A 22,988-nucleotide genomic window follows, 5' to 3' on the forward strand; every position below is an offset into this window, starting at 1 on the left:
GCCAATGCCATTCCATCAGGTAGGCTGGAAAAACCTGTTTAGAAGGGCCCAGTGAGAAACAAATTTAATTTGTTTTCTTTTTATATTTTTCTAATTATGTACTTTGCCTGTGATCATCTTGTTTTCTTTATTTTAGTTGTAGTCAGAAACAGATTTTTTTTTAAATTTGTCTCGTATGGAGAGATATTGTGTTTTTTATCTCACTTAATTTTACAAGTGAGATATACATGTTAAGTTGAAAATCAAAAAGGAATTGATTAATTCTTGCTCTCTTGCAGGTTAACATTTAACACTGAGTTGACTTATTCCAGACCAAGCACTGAACATGTGATTGCATTTCCTATTGTGACATACATTTTCCCCTGTTATCTCTACTTAATTTTATGTAGAAGGAAACCATTTTTAAACTAGTGCTCTAAAGCATTACTGTGGTGGGTCGCAGCGAGGGTGGGATCATATTACCTAATGAAAAAAGTATTTTCACACATTTATATTGCCCTTTATTAAGATAAGCTGTACAGAATATCTTATTCTTATTGAACTCTTTTTATAAGGAGTATTAAAAAGGCTAGTCTTTCTTAAACATGTGAAAACACAAGCTGGCTCTATGTATTTTTATTTAATTCATTGTTAATTATACATTGCCTTCAAGTTGATAAAATTCACTCATTTGTTTACAGGTGATTGGGACTGTTTCCCTTTGGACCCTGCCATCTGGCATGTAAGTGAGACTTCACCAATCAGTTCGGTAAGAAAAACTCCTGACTTCAGAAGTAGACAGGTGCATGCTTCATATTTTTTTAAATGATGGATATTAAATATTACATAATCTGTCAATTATATTTTAAGTTTCTAAGAGTCTTGAAAAAACAACTAGATATGAACACCCAGTGGAAACTCTCTAAACTTATGAACCTTCACCACTGGTCAATAAAGCTTAGAGATTTCCAGACTCAGAAATAACAATAACAATTCCATTAACATCTGCTTAGGTGCTGTTTTCACTCTGGCTGACTAAAACTTTCAAACTCCATGACATCTAAAGTTAATGAAGGGCTGAATTATAAGAAGACAAATGGGGACTCAAAAAAATGTGCCCTACTCCTTTTTCTTCTTGTGCAATTCTTATCATGGCCAATTATCCTGGTTTTATTTTAGTATTACAAGGCAGACTTTATAGAGGTTCAGAGATAAAGCAGTTTTTTATTAGCATTTATTGCTTTCTTTTTTATTTATTCACATGATTTTTCATTTTCTTTTATGAGAATGAAAAGATGGAAGCATCTTGTATATTTTTTGCTTTTATTTATTTTTTACAAAAATAGACTTCAGACATGAAAACAGAAAAAATAAACATTCAATTTACAAATCAATATCTAAGTTACTTAAATAAGCAGTTGATCAGTTAGATGTTTCAGATTTTGGTTTAAATAGTCTCACAACAAGGAAAAAATAATGTTTTTGATTGAATGTCTCCTATCACATAATTGTCTTAGCATACAGAGCCATTTTTAGCAAGTATCATCTAGTGACTCTTTGGTGTGCAGCTCCTATTTATACTGTATGTGCATTAACACCTTTTAAACACTTTCAAAAATGCAGTAACATCTTTGTGCAACACAGAAGTATACTGTATGCAGAGAATGAGGTTAAGTCCTTTAAAGGGACAGTATTAATAGGCAATGAGAAAAAAATTTAAATTTAGAATGTACCTGTCTGGTAAATAATGAAATACCCAGCAGGAACTGCATTTTTTCTATTTGAAGTTGTGTGTCAATAATATACTGTAAATAAAGTTATTTGTAGTTTCATAAGTATATATTATAAAACTTAAATAAGAAAAATGATGAAATATTATGAATAAACTAATAATAAATACAAGTTTCAGGTATATTACTTCATTGTCTTGAGAGAAGTAATAAGGTTAAGGCCCATGTATTGAAATGTTCCTGTGTAAAATACAAATAGCAATACAAAGTCATGTCATTTGGCTATTTGAAGAGTATCCATTTCTTGAACTAATTCAATTCAGTATCATGGGCAGTTTCAGTTTATGTTGGCAACACTGGGCGCAAGGCAGAAACTTGCCATGGACACTGTCCCATCCCATTGCTAGGCATACTTGTGCATACTCACTCACTCAGTCAACCTGGTCTCCATATCTTTAGATAGGTAACCAGGATGAACACTGTGTCTCTGTACTGTCCATACTGAAAGTTATACATTATGAAAAAAAATTATTAACAATATATAACTGTTCAAAAAATGACTATTTTGTTTTAAAAATAAACTTTAATATCAGAAAATATTAAATTCAGGAAAATTATCATTCAAATAAAATACTGATACTTCATTATTTTATAGTGTGAAAACACAGCTAAAAATGTGTTTTGTGAAAAATCAGTTTAGTTTTTTATCTCAGCACCTAAAAAATACATAAAATAATCAAAACAATTTTTTTCAGTGTATAACTGTCATTCATCTGTAAATAAATGATCACTTGATGCTCGAGTGTATGACATATCAAGATTTTTTTTCAGGACTGATTCTTTCTCCTGCCAGCCCGAGTACACAATGACCCTGTATACTAATAAACAGGATTATAAAGTAATTGAAGGAAATTACTTTTTTTTGCATTTACATCCTAGATGTTTGATATTTTCTCATATACTAGGGTATTTGCTAAAAATATATCTCCTTTTGGACTGAATCTACATTTTCTTGTACAGGGAGGCAGGGGAATTTCCTGGAATCAGAAGATACAGGACAGGAGCCACACCTGGATAGGTTCAACTCTGATCATATACATGCCCATACCCACACTTACTCACATTTAGCCAGTTTAGAATTTGCAGTTCCTCACAAACGCCCATTTTTGCTGCAAGGGTTACTTTAAAATTTACACAAAATGCACCACAGTCAGAAAATTATGTGTAGTTCATATGTTTCGAAGGTACAGTGCTATATTGTATGCATAACCTTCTATCAACAGTCTTTATTATGTAATATGTTTTGTCAATGTAACAAATCTATAATAGGCTCCTTCTCAAACTCTGGATATATTCCAATTTTTGGGCACATCTGTCAAACTGCCAGATAACTGGAAAGGAGTTTTGTTATAGAACACTTTGCTTCTGGACAGTTGCTACAATGGTCTGTACCTAATAATTCAAGACTATAAAACTGTCTCTTTTTTAGGGATTGTTAAAATAAGCATAAATAAATAAATACATTTATTTTCCATAGCCGTTTTTAATTACCAGGTTGCAGTTAGCTAAAGAGTATAATTGTAGTATTAGGTACTAGACAAGAGCCAACTTTAGATTCAAGATCCATGCATCACAAGGCCAGTTTTTTATTCATTCATGAATCTGATATACTCCTTGAAGTTTTTAGCATCGGTCTTGGTAGAAGAAAATGTTTCCTATGTTTGCCATTGCTATAAAGGTAATCTCAGTTTTTCGTCATAATAATGAAAGGACTCTGTGAATTCTGTAGCAGTCAGAACACAAAATTTCGTTATAGAGAGTTAAAAGATAGCACTGCTGAAACATGTACAAAGCAAATACATGTGCAGACTACAAAAAATGTAACAGTAACCCGGTTAAGGGTTTACATGGCCACATAATCGTGTTATTGGTGGAGAAATCTACATCTGTTAACCCGATTTTTCTAACCGGAATACATTTTTATATGCCATTTCAAAAATTTGATTTCTGTGAATAACAGGGTTATTTATGAGCATATTTTTGTGATACTTGTCCTCATTTAGTTATTTGTTTGTGATTGTGCCAAGAATTCATCTGACCCAATACTTTCTGTATTTAAACACTTGGATCTTTATAAACTTTGATAGAATATGAGTCTTAGGAAACACTCCAAAATTTAAACTGAATATTCAACCAAAAAAATTTAAACCAAAATAATAATGCAAACATTCAGTAAATGAGCATGTCACTAAAGCCAACCCTAACATAAACAAAACCAAATCTCATTAGAATATTTATAACTAAATAGTGTAAACATAATATTCTCAGAACAACTTTATTCAATTCAATCTCGAGTTCCCAGAACTTAGTGGGACACAGGAATTATAGAGTGCCATGTATACAACCACATTCACAAAAGACAAATTTGGAATCACATGTTACACAATAAATCTTTTTAGACCAAGAGCAACACATAGTCATCACAATGACCATTTGAGTATCTAGCTACAACAGTGTGTCTCTGTTGCTGAAACTGGACAGAAGCTAATTACTGAAATTTTAAAACTGATGAAGACTATGCCAGATTGCTCAGTATTGTGCTCAACAAAAAAAGGTTACCATTACAAACAGTTCAATTTTTTCATCACAACAGAAACAAGGCAATTCTTTCTTAAGTCACACAGAGAACATGCCAATAAGATAAATAAGTTCATGACAGTAGCAAATGCAAAGAATTAATTTAACATATTTAAGGCCTATGAACCAATGTCTTTTATACAGTGGATTGTAGTAAAAGTGAGGCCGATGACTTCTTTGATTAAATAGAAATGTCATCACTTGATGTACTGTGCATAGAGGATCTTTTTAAACCCTTGAGGATCTCTGAAATTGATGCCTCAAAGTCCTTACAAAGCCACAGGTTTAGATTGTAAACCAGCAAAAATTTTAAGAAAAGCTATCTGTTAAATTAGCTGTTGTAAAATAAGCACAAGGACTAAGAAAAAGGTTTTGGGATCTACCCCGTATACTTGAAAAAGGTTGCTTAGAAGTTGAGGTCTTTACAGACATCAGATCCAAACAGAACTGAGATTTGTTACAGAATGAATGCTATAAATATGTGACAGACAGGAAATTATGTCAGAGATGGTTGTAGTCTTGGTACCAGAAGTGATGTTATGAGAAGGTGGAATGTGGTGCCACAGAAGAGGAAGTGATATGTGGAGACTTCTGGGGACCAGAAGAAGTTTTAGGATGCTGTTTCTTATGTAGGTCTGCATGGGAAAAGGAGAAAGAGTTAGAGGACAGTGCCAACCCCTGGTCTGGCATGGACATACAAGTATTCAAGCCCAAAAGCTGTCTTCTATGCACACGTGTGACACTGTGTTCATACTAGTTATGCTTAAGGAATCTAGAGAAGATAATATATTACCAAATACACAATACCTTTTGACAGTAATTAATTTGCATAACTGAGATAATCTGTCGGAAACTTTGTTCAATATTTCTTTCAGGATTAGTAATTTTTTCTGATTCTGATTTGATTTTGAATATGAAAAATTATAAATTGCTCTACATCATGTGAATTTCCCCTTGGGATTAATAAAGTATCTCTATCTATCTATCTATCTATCTATCTATCTATCTATCTATCTATCTATCTATCTATCTATCTATCTATCTATCTATCTATCTATCTATCTATCTATCTATCTATCTATCTATATATATATATATATATATATATATATATATATATATATATATATATATATGTGTGTGTGTGATGGTCGGGGTTGACTCCAAGCTCCCTTGTTGCTTTCAAGAGCCCCTCGAACCCATAACTGTTGATAGTCGTAGACTGAGATGAGCCAGGCAAATGAGGACATGTACATTCAGCAAGGGGTTGGTGAAAGAGTATACAATGCTTTTATTTAAAACCAAACAAAATCCAAATAATGCAGTGCTCCATTCATTAACACTAGAATTACCAAAGCTTAAGAGAAAACTCGTAAATCCGGCCCACCTTAAATCCACTCGCACGTCTCCATTCACTGTCTTTTGTCTTGTAAATAGCAGCCTGCTATACCACCAACAAAATCCCAGCCCCCGTGTTCCGTGTCTACAAAGATCTATGTAAGTGTACGATGACAGGGAATGTTGAACACATACCTAAAAGACAAACTTTTTCCATTTTTAGTACTAACGACGAAATGTAGACATGAAGGGTATAATGTGTGAAAACTGAAGTCCAATCCATCAGATAAGCAATTTCACAAAAGATACAAGTATAACAGAACAAATGCACTTTTTTTTTGAAGACTATAACCGAATAAAAAGAAATCAGGTTAGTGTTGCTTGTTATCCTGACTTCTTGGGTAGTACAGTGGTTAGAGCTGCTGACTTCTATTCAGAAGGTCCTGGGTTCGAGTCTTAACGTGCCCCAAGGTAAACGTTTTGAGTAGTGAGCTGTTCTTATTGTTACTATTATACAATAAAAGCATACATTTGATTTGAGTCTGTAACAGATGGTATAAATGTATGATACTTGTAAAGGTTAGCGTTTTTTTTTTTTATTCAGTTTTATTCTCTCAGTCGTGTTCATGCTCGCCCCGATATGACACTGCTGTTTTCAAATAAAGACGAGCTATAACAGAGGTGAACTCAGATCGGAGAAAGACAACAGAAGCCCTCCCCGCAATAAACGTCCACTCACATATAAGAACAGCGCAGCTACACCAGGCATAAAGGGGAAAGATGGCACCGGTTCTGAAGGGTCTATAGCTAGAGGTGGAAGCTGCTATCGCACTTTTCCAGTCACTGTACTTTGTATATAAAAGTCAGATTGAGTGTTAATTACCTTGATTTATTTACTTATCTTCCTACAGCGTAAAGTTGCAAGTAAACTGCAGAGTTTCCTGTGTCTGATTGACACGGACTTGCTGGCACAGTACATGCATACTGAAGTGACTTTAGCTGCAGGTGGAAGCTCCTGACGACACCCTACACAACTGTGTTTGATCTTATTCAGGAAAAGATCCCAGTCACCCCACGGGAGAAAGATTTTCCAAGACTCTTCAGTACGCGAGCGACTCTCCACGCTAGTATTTAGATCTGGATGGTGTATGTGCCCAAAAAGAAGTCTAACTGCATTCGTACCATTGCTTGCGTACTAAAGTGTCAGCAGGCATTTTTCATGGCATTACACGTGTAATTTGTGAGCATGCCCTAGTCGATCAAACAGAGGAAGCTCTGCAGTCTACTTGTAACTTTACGCTGTAGGAAGATAAATAAATGAATCAAGGTAAATAACGTTCGACCTGCCTTTTTTGTAAATAACATATAAATGCTTCTTATGTAAAGACCATCGCAAAACATAATCACAAACAGAACTTTGTAGGATACGTTGGCAGCTCTGTAAGCCGTGCTGTTTCTTTGAAAGACAAGTGTGGGGCTGACTGATTGGCAGGATGATGCTGGACTTCGCCCTGTATCCAAACAGTGCCATCGTTCGCCTTTACGCCTGGTGCAGCTGCGTTGCTCTTATATGTGAGTGGACATTTCTTGCGGGGAGGGCTTCTGTTATCTTTCTCTGATCTGAGTTCACCTCTGTTATAGCTCATCTTTATTTGAAAACAGCAGTGTCAGATCGGGGCGAGCGTGAACATGACTGAGAGCATAAAACTGAATTAGAAAAATGCTAACCTTTACAAGTACCATACATTTACAGTGGCGGTTACAGACTCAAATCAAATGTATGTTTTTATTGTATAATAGTAACAATAAGAACAGCTCACTACTCAAAACGTTTATTTTGGGACACAATAAGACTCAAACCCAGGACATTGTGAATAGGAGTCAGCAGTTCTAACTACTGTACTACCCAAGAAATCTGGGTAACAAACAACACTAACCTGATTTCTTTTTCTTCGGTTATAGTCCTGGGGGGGGGGAGTGTATTTGTTCAGTTATACTTGTATCCTTTGTGAAAGTGCTTATTTGATATTTGGACTTATACACTTCATGTCTACATGTTGTCGTTAGTACTAAAACAAGAAAAAAGTTTGTGTTTTAGGTATGTGTTCAATATTTCTGTCATCCTACACTCACATAGATCTTTGTAGGCACGGAACACACGTGAAATGCATGTGTTCCAAATAACATATTTTTAGCTTAGGTATCTGACTCACTGATAAAGCTGGCTTCAGTTGGGAGAGGTTTTTGCAGTTTCTCCGGCGGTAGGGGGGGGATGGTATAGCAGGCTGCTTGCTGTTTGGGATTATCAACACATTTACAAGACAAAAGACACTGAATGGAGACATGCGAGTGGATTTAAGGTGGGCTGGATTTACGAGTTTTCTCGTAAGCTTTGGTAATTCTAGTGTTAAATAAATAATCCATAAAATCAGTGAATGTGAAGGATAAAAAGGTCAAATAAATATATTCCAATGAAACAAAGTTAAAAATTCTGGGCAAAAAATATTCCTTTAAAAATGCAATTCCGGGTCACAGTGCTTCCTCTCCAAAACCCGACATCTCCTCAGCTTAGCCTTAACAGATTTTTCGGCACAAGGAGACATCCACCAGCATGCAGAGACAGTTCTTAGTCCTAGCTTGTGCCCCCACTACCAGTCCCACGGCATTCCACGGTGCACTGTTCCGAGCTTGCTCCTACTCCTGCTACCAAGCCCTGAGCTTCTGCGGGAGCCTTCACTGAGCACATGGTTGCTCCTGCTCCTAACTCTCAGGTGATGACCAAGTGCTTGTCTTGGGCTCACTCCCATCTGACTGCTTCCTCTCTAACATTGCACCTACTCCTCTGCAATCCTGCCCGTCTTTTTCATTTTCGTTCCTTTAACCATAGTCCTTATATTTCCTTCTTTTGCCCCTGTTCTTTTTCTGTTCCTCCCTTTTCCGCCATGCAGGCTCCTTTTATATCCTGGCTGATTGGGTGTGAGTGAGGCTGATCCGCTCACATTTGTACATGAGTGCATGATCATCAGCCAAGCACCCCAATCAACCCCAGAGTGATGAGTGCTTATGCATACCCACACCTGACCGAAGCCTGCACATCCCAGGACCCAATTATTTATTTAAAAACTGCCCTTTGTCAAGGACCTCTTATCACAATACATAATTAAACCATGCAAAAACGGCAACTTCAGCTTTACCATTGCTTTCAACAGTATATGCATTCTGTTCTACTGCTGTGGCTTGTATTTACTTAATCTAAGTATACTGTATGAAAATGTTTGTCCTAATTATAAAAACTAATTTAAAAAACTATAAAATGTATGTTCTCTTTTTCAAACAAAGTCACAATCCTAGTTAGGAAGAAGCTAATGACCAACGTTTTGAGTAAAGCAAAAATTATACACCACCAATAAAGGAAAAGTTTGAATGTGTATGTTGATTAAATAACGTCTTTATTTTGTTTCAAATATGAACTTTAACAGAGTTTAGTGAGAATCATTTATGAAAAATTACCCTAAATTCTTGTCTATAAGCCGCGGCTTATCTAAGGAAAAAAGTTGTGAAAATGAAAAAATAGAATATCGGCTTATACATAAGTCCGGCTTATACAGTAATCCCTCCTCCATCGCGGGGGTTGCGTTCCAGAGCCACCCGCGAAATAAGAAAATCCGCAAAGTAGAAACCATATGTTTATATGGTTATTTTTATATTGTCATGCTTGGGTCACAGATTTGCGCAGAAACACAGGAGGTTGTAGAGAGACAGGAACGTTATTCAAACACTGCAAACAAACATTTGTCTCTTTTTCAAAAGTTTAAACTGTGCTCCATGACAAGACAGAGATGACAGTTCCGTCTCACAATTAAAAGAGTGCAAACATATCTTCCTCTTCAAAGGTGTGTGTGTCAGGAGCACAGAATGTCACATAGATAGAGAAAACAATCTCTAGCAAACAAATCAATGGTGCTGTTTGGCTTTTAGGTATGCGAAGCACCGCAGCACAAAGCTGTTGAAGGCGGCAGCTCACACCACCTCCATCAGGAGCAGGAAGAGAGAGAGAGAGAGAGACAGAGACAGAGTTTGTTTTTCAGTCAAAAATCAATACGTGCCCTTCGAGCTTTAAAGTATGCGAAGCACTGTGCAGCATGTCTTTTCGGGAATCAGCTCTACAAAAGATAGCAACGTGAAGATAATCTTTCAGCATTTTTAGACGAGCGTCCGTATCGTCTAGGTGTGCGAACAGCCCCCCTGCTCAATCCCCATACGTCAGGATCACAGATAGTCAGCGCAAGAGTGAGAGAAAAGTAAGCAATCTAGCTTCTCAGCCATCTGCCAATAGCGTCCCTTGTATGAAATCAACTGGGCAAACCAACTGAGGAAGCATGTACCAGAAATTAAAAGACCCATTGTCCGCAGAAATCCGCGAACCAGCAAAAAATCCGCGATATATATTTAAATATGTTTACATATAAAATCACAATTTAAATGACCGCTACACGCGCGTGTTGACTCGGCGACGCCCAGAGCAGAAAGAACGCGCTCCGGCCGCTCCAACCGCGCCATGCGGGGAGTGAGAGAGACGCCAATATCTCACACTCTCTCCCCCCTTAAAGAAATTAAATGGGTGCGAGTGAGACCACTGACCTCCCTCCCTTCTATTAGTTATAGGTTATAGTACGTTCGGCTTATCCATGAGTCCGGCTTATCTATGATACGATTTTATTTTAAAAATTTGTATGATTTTTGGTCTCCGGCTTATACATGAGTCCGGCTTATAGACAAGAACCTAGGGTAGATCTCATGAATATGTCTTTTAGAACAGAATGAGCTTGTTGTGAAGGAGTGGTTCAGAACTAAGATGGCGTGCATTCTTGTGTTAAATGGAAGTATATTGGAGGTTTAAGAACATAAGAATCAAGAGAAAAGGCCATTCAGCCCAACACAGCTCAATAATCGCTCGTTACTTTTGGAAAGGTCTCCAAAATACTACTATCAATCACACTACATTATAAACCTATCCCACATATCTATAATTCTCCGTGCGAAGAAAACCTCCTGATTTTTGTGTAAAACTTACCCTTAACATTCTTAAAAACAGTCTCAAGGAAATGTGACACTTTACAATTTGCTGTTTTTATAATGCCATGATGGTATTTCCTGTGTTTGGTTTTGTCAAAGTTAGACCTCACTTCAGTTTGGTATGTATAGCAAGACAGCATCAGATGAGAAACTATAAGGAAAGTGTTACAAAACAATCGATGATTGTTGAAAGGACATTTTTCTCAAGAAACAAGATTCTAAGTACAATATCACCACACCTAGAAACACTAATGAAATGCTGCCTCTAAAAAGCCCTATAATGTGTATATAACATAATGAAATTTGCTTGTGGTCTGTATGCTTGAGCACTCCTAAAGTGTGTTTTCATCATAATCACCAGTAATTCAGTGTTGAATATAGCAATAACAACATGAGACACTACCCGTATGGCTGTACTCAACCTCCCCATCAACTTGTTGGAATCATTTGCACCTTGTGTGCATTCCATATCTTGTTTATATATGTACTTTTTGAATCAGATACCTTTTATAAGTCTGTAGTGCACAGTCAGCCAAGGTTTGATACTACAGTCACAAGGAAATACTTCACACTTTATTTTTAGAATGAATGCCTTGAAATGGTCAAACTGTCTAAAGGTTTACATGGAAAACAATTTTGTATGCCATTGACTGATTTATATTAACTGTGATATTTTAAGTCCATAGCTTGTGAACTGCGAACTAGTCAACAAGTATAAAGTATGGAAACAAACATAAATTTTAATTAAATATCACTGTACCCTTCATATAGAGAGCTTCTCTCTAATAAGAATAAGATTCTGCACTAATTAAAGATGGGTCAATGTAATTGGATCGAGAGTAATGTTCTTCAAATGAACAGTGGAATTTGTTATGTTGATCCCTCCTGTAACAAAGTTTGCATTGTGTAAGTGAATTAAATTGATTTTCTTTTGCTTTTAGCATCCTGTTACCTGGCAACCATCCAAAGAAGGTGATCATTTAATTGGTCGGATTATTCTAAGCAAGAGGACAACTATGCCTAAAGAATCAGGAGCACTGCTAGGATTAAAAGTGAGTATGTCTGTTTAGAAATAAAACTACAAAAGAGTGCAAATTGTTAATTTTAAATAAAAATTTGCATTCACATACACACATTAAAATAGGAAAATAGGACTAATATAAAATTTCAGTTTGCCATAGCTTTAACAAATTTGTTCCTAGCAATTCCCAATGATCACTTAAGAAGATATTCAACCAAATACATTTTCAAATAATACTTAATATGACTTTTGTTATGCTGGAGATATACGTGTGTTTGTACAGTTCTAGGAAATGTTTAGAAAGAGTATCATTTGGCCACAAAATTTCCTTATACTTCAGAAAATGTTAATTTAAGAATCGATTATTCTACCATGAGGAGGATACTCATTACAGTGAACCCTTGACTTATGAACTCAATTTGTTCATGAGGGTTGGTTGTAAGTCAAGACTATTTTTCCCATAAGAAATAATGGAAATACCCATAATGCATTCCGAACCAGCGACACTTACTTAACCTTTTCATAATACAAAAGGGTTGTATAATGTGCATAATTTACCAAAAACACCAATAATTTTTCTAATATACTAACCAAAAAGTTATAAAAAGTGCCTAGCCTACCAGAAACAACAATTTCATACTGTACTCACCATTTAAGTTGACATCTTTGGCTTGCAGGAAGGGAGGAGGAGGAGAATGAAATGGAAGGTGGTTAAATCTTTTCTTTGTAAAATTGTCGAGATGGTGGATTTTGACATGCTGTACATATTAGCGAGATCGATCACACGAACATCTCTCTCATATTTCCGCAAAATTTCCTTCTTCGTTTCAATTGTGATCGCTTTCTTTGTCTTTGTTACCTTCTCTTCCTTCCTTAGCTTATTTTCTAGCTTTTTTGGGGCCATTTTGATAGCAGTTATCAAAATAAATTATATAAATCACTTCACTGACCGAAATTACATCCACAAGCATATGTATCTGGGCTCCGACTGACTCTTACGAACGCTCTCGGCTGTTTGTTTACAATCGCACAAGCGGATACACGTGACCACATTCGGGTCGTAACACAAGACGTTGGTCGCAATTCAGAACAAAAATTTTGGTCGTAAACCAAGTTGTTCGCATGTCAGGCCAGTCGTATATCGAGGGTCGACTGTATATGGTTTATTATATTATATTCTTGATTATTATTATCTTGAATTAGCATAAAAATATTCTTCCTGAGAAATGTGTGCCGTCGTCTATATTTATTTATGCTTAAAGACTGTCTCTACCAAAAAAAGGCTGAATATACAGTATGGATATAGATATTTTCATTTATTTTCACTACAACGATAAAAGGAAAATATAGACGGAACACTCCCACTTTCCACTGCAGCTTAAGCTATGATTTCAGACTTAAAAATAGTAAACCTTCACACAACCCTCATTTTGCATGTCTGTATACAACCATTTATTTTTTTGGAGATTCAGTGAATAGACTCTAGACTGAATGCACACAATGCCAAAATACAATGTCTCTCTTCTGGCACTCTGCAGTTTCCCTTTCATTCTGACACGTTTAGCTTCTTTCTTTGGTATAACCTGTTTCATTTGCAGAAAGAAGTACTGCTGCCTATTATGAAATTCATGTGAATTGTAAAATCTCTAATAAGTCGCTTGATGTTAATTATTGTAAGTGACATTTCATTCTTCATAATGGACTGTTCTAGGTTGTCGGGGGAAAAATTACAGAAAGTGGACAACTTGGTGCCTTCATCACTAAAGTTAAGAAAGGAAGTTTAGCAGATGTTGTAGGCCATTTAAGAGCAGGTATGACATGAGTAATCGCTGTTTATATATATTATGTTTAATTGTCATATTTGTTATTTCCCCAAGTATTTTAACATATACTATGAACACTGTTTTAGTGGCTACTGTAACTAGGGACTCTGCAAGCAAAAGATACATTTTCACAAATTATTTTAAATAAATATCATGGGTCATTGTTTTAGAAAGCATTAAATAAATAGAAATGTGATTCTTATAAGATCTGCTCTTGATCCCCCCTCTCTCTAGGTCTGTCTCTTTCTCACACACACACACACACACACGCACACACATATACACACCATCCGCCATGCCTTTCAGGATGGTCCCACCCTTTTTGACAGTGTCTGTCTGTCTGTCTCTTTCTCTCTCTCAGGTTTGTGTGGCCCCAACAGAATTTTCATTCAAAAAACCTTGTCAGTCAGGCTTTTGTACTAAAGTTTATTTCATGTAATCTGCTGCTCATTTCTGTTGTACTTTATGTGCTTTTTAATGTAAGGTAGCAATTTATGCTTTATCATAACAAAGCTTTAAATACATTGTATTATTTACAATATTTACATAGTAATTTACAATATGCTGGTGAAAAAATTATATGTTCACTCTGAGATAAATTTCAAGTCTTTCAATGTTTATTCAATACATACTTTTATTTGTCATCAGATGTGTTATCTGAGATGTTGATAAAAGGTTTTGTTTTATAATGAAGGTGATGAGGTGCTGCAGTGGAATGGCAAGTCATTACCTGGGGCAACAAAGAAAGAAGTTTACAATATCATTTTGGAGTCCAAGTCTGAGCCTCAAGTTGAAATAGTAGTTTCAAGACCTATTGGGTAAGGCATTACTTACAAAACAATGTATCAATGTTTCACATAATACTTGATTTCTAAAGATCTTCCCATTTTGTTTAATTGTGATAGCCTTGTAATCAACAGTGTATTTTTTAGCTAATAAGATAATTCATGTCATTATGTCTTTATTCATTCATTGATTGTTCCTGACTCATATCTACTCTCAGAGCATTGCCAAGTTATATACTGTATCAGGAGACTCTTCTAATATAGGTAAATAGTGCTCATTTAAAGGGTGTTGCATGATGGATAACCCAAAAATTCCTAGAAGTGTTAAAAAAAAAAAAAAAAAACTTTATTATGCAACCTACAGCAATTCCAGTTGAGTCACCGTGAAAATACACCACTTGAGATGTAATACCATTGTTCCAGCACCTCTTCCATTCCTGGAAACGTTTCCTGTATTCATCTTTTGTTATTGTATCTAGCACCTCCTGCATTTTTTCCCCCATCTGAAATTCTAATGTAGTAGCAAACTGTCTGCATTTCAGTCTCAATTTTAATTAGGGGAATGAAAAAAAGTCACAGTGTTCAGGATCTGGTGAGTTTAGGGTTGTGCAAAGCAACAATCACATTGTTTTTGGTCAAGAGTTCTTTGATTGATAACACAATATGTGTGTAGGTGTGCTGCCGTGGTGCAAAATGTAGTTTTGCATGCGCTGGTCCTCTTAAACATTTTTTCCCTGATGCTTTCCCACAGACACCACAGCAATTTAGTACAATGCTGTATATTAACAGTTTACTGTGAAACTCTTTATTAACAAGCCTATTAATGTTAAAAAATGCAATCATGGTTGTGTTGATGTTCAGTATGACCTGACATACTTTTTTTGATTTGTACAGCCACCTGTATGATTGGAGAATAAATGTGAAAAGTATGCATGTTAATCAACTTAGCACAATGCCACTTGGCAGACTTAGACTTTAGGCATTTATTCTTCAGTGAGGGTAGAGATAATTGTCAACCTAACCAATGAATCTGTGCATCATCAGCAGTTTTATAAATGTTGCACCAGGCCGACATGATGAAAATGGAGTTAGGATTCCCCCAGGCACCTCTCATGGGTGGTGTACAAGGCACAGCCCACAAGCAGAAGGCCAAGGGGCAGACCCAGAACAGCTGAAGAGATTATATGTTTCGATTTTTCAAGAAACATCTGAGTATTCACCAGGATGTGTCTGGAGAAAGTTCATGTGGATTAGGGAGTCCTAGTCAGTTTAGCACTGTGTGATTCTACTACAGCTATCACCAGACTATTATATCATAATCATTTTATTTTAATTTATTTAGCAGTAACTAATTATGAAAACTACATTATTATTGCAAATTATAAAAGTGATATCATTTTTTCAGATTAAAGAGCAACACATGTTATCACAGGCTTTAAGATTAAAAATCATTTTCTATTTCAAATGATTATTTTATTAATTGGGTTTATTTTTCAAGTGGCATTAATAACATTTTGCAAAAAACAGCAGATATTCCTTTTTCTGTGTAAAGTTAAACAGTGTATTTCATCTGGAGGCTATCAGTTTTTATTTTTATCTTTAATGATTAAATTATTGATCCTTTATCCTATTTGCTTTAAGATACTATTTCAGTATTATATATTTAGACTTTAAATATCTGAGAATTTCTTATATATTATAAAGCAACTGTCACCACTCTGGTTGCCAAAACATGGAGGCAATTCCAGACCCATCCTGTTTCAAATTTGAATCGATAAGCACTGGTTACATATTTTTTTTGTAAGTTTTTATTGATATTGTGTTTATTGTCTAGCTGTTTATTCATTGTCTGTTGCAGGAACTTTACTGCTCTAACTAGTCTCTGTGAAATTTGCATGAAACCATGAGCTTTATCAGTAGTGTCTGATCACAAATGATTTTCTTTTCATTTTAAACTGAAGACAATCACAAGCTAAAAATATAATTATGTATTCTAAAAATGGAAATTTACCAAGTGTTAATTTACCGAATCCATTTACAATCAAGTACAGCAATTCAAAAATAAGTGGAAGTAAAAACTAACACAGCTGTCATATTTGATCTGCTTCATGTGAACAAGGGATGTAGAGGAAGATTAGAAATGAAAAACAAGTGTTCACTGTGAAACAGAGCTGAAAATGAATACACATTAAAATAAAAGCCTTGAGCACTCTAACTAACATACAACTATGGATTTTAACATTCCATAATGAGGGACAGCAATTCAATTACATTATTATCAGTAGTAAATTATTACCTTAACATAAGAAATTGTATAGAATTTGATTTTGTAAAAACACAGTTGGTACCAATACATACTATCTAAAAACCACATTCATTCATCCATCCATTTTCCTAATCTGCTTATCCAGGGTAGGGTCACAATGGGTAACTGGAGCCTATTGGCTGCACAGTTGTTTTGTAAAACTAAGATCCTGGATGGCCGACAATTTTCCCAATCTTAATCAAAATAAAAGGGAAGTGCTAATAGCTGTTCCTCCTGCCAAAGCTCAAACTGGTTTAGAACTCCTTGGATCTTCCCAGACTTTTGCAAACATCATGTTCAGAATCTTGGGATTATATTACTTTTTTAAGAAATAGATACATTTTGTGTCCAAGAGTTCTTCCAGCTTTGTCTTTTAGATGAGGTTAAGTCTTTTTTGTCTCCTCAGGATCTTGAAAAAGTTATTCATGCTTTCATCTTTTCTTGGCTTGATTACTGCAACTCGTCGTATTCAGGGATCAGCAAATCCCTGATATGAAGGTTGCAGTTGGCCCAAAATGCTGCTGCCCATATTTTGGACAGGGCAAGAAAGTTTGATTTTGTTTCTCCAATTTCAGCCTCTTTACACTGGCTACCTGTTAGTTTCAGAATTGATTTTAAAATTTTCTGCTGGTTTTAAATCAATATATGGGTATGGTCCCATTTATTTACCTGAATTGTGTGTTATACACCAGCCGTCCAGAGAGCTTAGATGTACCGGTCAGTTGTCTCTTGTTGTCCCTCATACTAAGTACAAAATTAAGGGGGCTTTTGCAGCTGCTGTACTGTCTCTGTGGAATTCATTACCTAATTACATTAAGGAGTCACCTTCAATAGAACTGTTTAAAACGAGATTGAAGATGCATTTCTATTCTCTAGCTTTCTGTGACCTTCTGTGATAATGATGGTTCTTAACTCATACTCGTTTGTTTCAATTTACTGCTGGTTTGTATTGTGTTTTTATTGTATTTTATTGTATTTATTTTATTTGTGTTTATTGTATATTTTATTGTAAAGCACTTTGGCTACAGCATTATTGTTAATGTTGCTTTAAATTTGCTCTATAAATAAATTGACAAATAAATCAACATTGACATTATCTCACAGACCAGTATTTAACCTCCTTAACCCTGCATAGCCCTTAAATGAAAAGCCTAACTTGACCCCCACCTCCAAACCTCTGAGACAGAAACCTGTAAGGAGCTACACCAAATTAATATTAAAATCATTTAGCTTGTTTTTTTAAAGCACAAAAAATACGAAGATAAAAGATCAAATGAAAAATCAATTTAGTAATTATAAAAAGTCATATTCTTTTGGTAGTTTGTCAGTGATGACATGGATTCAGACCTTCTTCTCTTTCTTCAAAATATCTTTACAATGTATCTTTTTAAAATTCTTTCTGCTTATTTCCTCCTTCGCCATCCAGGGTTTTTGGTTGGGGTACACGCAAATATATTTACTGACAGTGACATTGTCAACACAGTTTTTAGTCTAGCAGAGTACAGCTGATCTGTACTCTTCCAAGTTCTGATCCTTGAAAATGTCCCAGTTAGTACTTTCAAAGCAATCCTGAAGCTGCAAAGTTGTTCCTTCAGGCCATATTTTAACAGAGATTGTGGTGACTTGGGCTTTCCTACTGAAGGGACTGTATGCAGGTGTTAAAAGTATAGATGATTTATCTGACTGGCCTAAATGAGGCAACTGTTCAAGTTCAAATGAATTGTCACATGTACAAAGTACAGTAGACATGCATTTGGTGGCTTCCCAACCAACCAGGTTTTTTTTTTTTTTTTTTTGGAGTTTTTGATACCATAATGGAAGAATTTCAGTCTGACTTCTAGTAACAAGCTTTGCTTAACACAGCAAAACTCTAGGCAAGTCAGTTTCTAATGAATGAAACTGTTCTAATGAATTCTATTAGACTTTAGTATAGCATTTGATATTGTCAATAACAGTATTCTAGAGTCTAAAATATAGAGAGGTCTGGGTATCTCTGTTACTCCAGGGGTTTAAATTCTACCTAACTGACAGGCTATAGTTTGTTAGTCTTGGCTCTTGGCACAGCAGGTCTGGATTAACAATAGTCACAAAAGGATGTACTCAAGGGGCCTGTCCTTTGCCTTATGCTTTTCTGTGTATACTTACTTTCCATTGGCATTATTATTTATAGTTTTTGGCTGAGTTATCATTTTTAATGTGGAGGTTTCTAAGATATTTTTAAGTATTAAATATGGATTTTCATCAGAGATCTCCTAGGTCATGACTTGCTTTGAAGGAATTAAATCCTGGATGGGACACAATTACTGCAGTAAAACAGAACTCCTGCTCAATGGCACTAAAGCCATGCTTAAGAGAATGCCCTCCTTTTCATTCATTCCAGGTGATGATGCTGTCATATTTTTGTCTCCTCCAAGAAATCCTTGGTGTTATTTTATCCCTCCTTTTCTTCTTCAACTCACTTAAATCACATTAAGAATGTTTATTTCTTCCACTTAATATATCCCATGTGTGCTCTTTACTATTCTTTTCTGATATTGAGATGTTTGTCCATGCTTTTAACAAATCCTGCATTGACTTATGTAATTCTCTGCTGGTAGGTGCCCCTTCCTAATCTATCATCTCAGCTTTTGCTAGTTCAAAAACTGTTGCACAGAAATTCGCGTCAGTCATCATAATAATTTCTGTTCTGTTCAGTCTACACTGGTTTCATTTATCTTCCTGAAATGAATGTAAAATCCTATTGCTATCCTATAAAGTTTTAAGTTGTCTTGCATTAAACTATATCAGTAATCTATGTACAGTCTCGTCTCTGATTCCAATGCCAAAACCAATGCTTTCTTCTTTTACATTTTTTGACATTGATATCTTGCATTACCAACCATGCATAAGATTCAAGTCCAATATTAAAATATTATGTTTGCCATTTTTCCAATTAAAATATACTGTGACCTTTGAATTAAAGTTTTTACTAAAATAAATAAAACCCTTTGAAGTACTTTTTTTTGTTTTTTTTTCTAATAAAACATGTACAAAAACAAAATAAAAGGCTTTGCCTAATTACAACCCATGATTCTAATAAAATGTTCATATGGTACTTGCCAAGAAATTTTAAGGCTAACCACCTACAGGAGTACAGTCTTATGTCCTAACATCTGTCTGCTGAGCCTGACTGTCTTGTAATGCTCTTAACTGAGTTCTGCTCTGTAATTTGAAAGAACTTTCTACTGTAATACAGTAATCCCTCGCTATATCGCGCTTCGCCTTTCGTGGCTTCACTCCATCGCGGATTTTATATGTAAGCATATTTAAATATATATCGTGGATTTTTCGCTGCTTCGCAGGTTTCTGCGGACACTGGGTCTTTTAATTTCTGGTACATGCTTCCTCAGTTGGTTTGCCCAGTTGATTTCATACAAGGGACGCTATTGGCAGATGGCTGAGAAGCTACCCAGCTTACTTTTCTCTTTCTCTTGCGCTGACTTTCTCTGATCCTGACGTAGGGGGATTGAGCAGGGGGGCTGTTCGCACACCTAGACGATACGGACGCTTGTCTAAAAATGCTGAAAGATTACCTTCACGTTGCTATCTTTTGTGCAGCTGCTTCCTGAAACGACATGCTGCACGGTGCTTCGCATACTTAAAAGCTCGAAGGGCACGTATTGATTTTTGTTTGTCTCTCTCTCTCTCTCTCTCTCTCTCTCTCTCTCTCTCCCTGCTCCTGACGGAGGGGGTGTGAGCTGCCGCCTTCAACAGCCTTGTGCCGCGGTGCTTCGCATACTTAAAAGCCAAACAGCCCTATTGATTTGTTTGCTCTTTTCTCTATCTCTGTGACAGTCACTGCTCCTGACACGCACTCCTTTGAAGAGGAAGATATGTTTGCATTCTTTTAATTGTGAGACGGAACTGTCATCTCTGTCTTGTCATGGAGCACAGTTTAAACTTTTGAAAAAGAGACAAATGTTTGTTTGCAGTGTTTGAATAACGTTCCTGTCTCTCTACAACCTCCTGTGTTTCTGTGCAAATCTGTGACCCAAGCATGACAATATAAAAATAACCGTATAAACATATGGTTTCTACTTCGCGGATTTTCTTATTTCGCGGGTGGCTCTGGAACGCAACCCCCGCGATGGAGGAGGGATTACTGTATATGCAGAATCTAGAATAACCACCCTAGTTAGATTATTTGGCTTAAACCACTAATGTAAAAAGGAAATCTACAACATGTTTGTATAGCTTCATATTTACTGTAACTTACCCTGCCATTCTCAACCTTTCTCTCAGTTAACCCCTTCTGTCTATATCCTTATGATTAAACTCTGTATCACCCACAGTTATTTTTTATTCTTTTAAAGCATGTATTTTATTCCTGTTGTTTGTCTAACACAGAATTGTGTGTTTTATGTGTTTATCTTAATGTGCTTAAATACTAATTATTAAATACTAATTTTTATCCAGTGTTATTTATTGATCATTTTTTGTGCTTCTGTTCTTATTGTGCACTTTTGAGAATTTGTGTACTGCTATTGACATGGCAAAAGAGCTATAAAAATAGATTATTATTTTTATTATTACCCCTTAACTATCTTATGATGTAGCCTGAATCCATTTAAAGCTTCACTTTCATGTTTGTTTTATTCTACAGTATATTTGCTTTCAAGACTACATGTTTACATAAAACGTTATGCTGATTTTATGACACATCACAGAGTAATTTTCTTAATTTTAGTACTATTTTTAGGTAAATATTTGCCTCCATGTACCACAAAAACCGCTGTTTATCTGTTTCTCAATTATAGGGATATTCCAAGAATTCCTGAAACTTCCCATCCTCCACTAGAATCCAGTAAGTCTGCTTATCCTTCTGAATTTAATGAGTGGAATAATTAATTACAGAGACTTTTAAACCTGTTAAATATAAAAGTTAAGAAAAACCTCATGTTCAGGAGCCAGTAATAAATAAAAAGTTATATTAATATTATTTGAACTAAATGTAAAGTAGTAAAATAGTAAAGTAAAATATATGTTAATTGATCAAAATACTATATTAGGAATATATGAAGCTTATTTGTCTTGTGTACAGTACCTTGGTGCCAAATAGTATACTGCTACTGTAGCGTTTTTTGTTTATTCATGTTTGGGCACTTTTCATCAACCACATGGAAATAAAATATCATTTATATTGTTCTAAATAGAAATACGCCAGTCAGGTTTTTTTTGGCCGATTCCAGTTACCCATTCCAAGTCATTAGAGTTGGACAATTCCAATGCCAATACCAATGCTTTTCTTCTTTACCATTTTTTTTACATTGAGATCTTGGGTTACCAACCATGTATAAGCTTCATGTCCAATATTAAAATGTTATATATGGCATTTTTTCAACTAAAATAAACTATTGACCACCGGTGTTGTTAATTTTTAGGCTTATTGTTCAGTGACATTTGAATAAAACCTTTTACTACAATAAGTAAAATCTCTTAAAACAAACACTTTTCTTCACTAATTAGACAAATACAAAAACTTTAACAGAAAAGCAAGAACAAAATTAAACGCTTGACCTAATTACACCCCAGTATTCTAATGAAATAAAATTTTCATATGATATTTGCCAAGACTTTTCAAGGCTATCGCACTTGAAATGTTGACAAGTAAAACAACAAAATTTGGAACTTAATCTACAGTAACAAGCTTATTTTTTACTCGGCAGAGAGGGTGGATTCTTCATCATTATGAGAATTGGTTCTTTTTGTAATTCATATGAAAGATGGTGTACCGATCAGAATGTTACTTGCCCTCTATCCACGGTAGTACAAGGAGTAACTGGTTTTAATGAAGTAACAAGGTGAAGAGATCTGTATTCTTTGAAGTAGTTTCTCTTTTAATTTCAGTTGACGATGCACATATTTGTAGTGTATAGGCCCCTTTTCTTCCACTTGAGATGAGCCTGGCAACTTGTTCATCTTCCTTTCCTCTACATCCTCCGACTTCTAGATTTCATCTTATTACTGTAATATCTTTAAAGTGAAATCTGGTATTTCAGTTTTCTCTCTTCTGCCTGGCTCTTGTCTTTTAAATGGCTGCCTACAAGCAACAGAACTATTATATACTGTATGTTCACTTTCTTGAGTCCAGGAATACTTTGCATAGAGAAGCAGTTCATCTTCATTATTGTAATGCATAGAAAAAAAGAGACTGAACAAAAATCATTTTTTGAGATCTGCCAATTTTGAGAGTCCCCCTGGAATCAATTACATTGAAAATTTATCAGTTTTAATTGGAGCATTACTAGTTCTGGA

General features: G+C 35.4%; 1 protein-coding gene across 36 annotated transcripts in view; it reads left to right on the forward strand.

Annotated features, from left to right (window-relative positions):
* rims1b (regulating synaptic membrane exocytosis 1b) overlaps positions 1-22,988 on the forward strand; it is a 459,598-nt gene that overhangs the window by 295,326 nt on the left and 141,284 nt on the right. For all 36 annotated transcript variants that reach the window (XM_051919562.1, XM_051919565.1, XM_051919570.1 and 33 more), the window contains 5 exons: positions 681-748; positions 11,702-11,812; positions 13,493-13,592; positions 14,299-14,422; positions 21,491-21,537. In XM_051919562.1, the coding sequence (XP_051775522.1) occupies positions 681-748; positions 11,702-11,812; positions 13,493-13,592; positions 14,299-14,422; positions 21,491-21,537 (450 nt within the window). The remainder of the gene's footprint in view (positions 1-680; positions 749-11,701; positions 11,813-13,492; positions 13,593-14,298; positions 14,423-21,490; positions 21,538-22,988) is intronic.

Source organism: Erpetoichthys calabaricus, chromosome 15 (genome assembly GCF_900747795.2).
Source record: "Erpetoichthys calabaricus chromosome 15, fErpCal1.3, whole genome shotgun sequence".
In the NCBI taxonomy this organism is placed as follows: domain Eukaryota; kingdom Metazoa; phylum Chordata; class Cladistia; order Polypteriformes; family Polypteridae; genus Erpetoichthys; species Erpetoichthys calabaricus.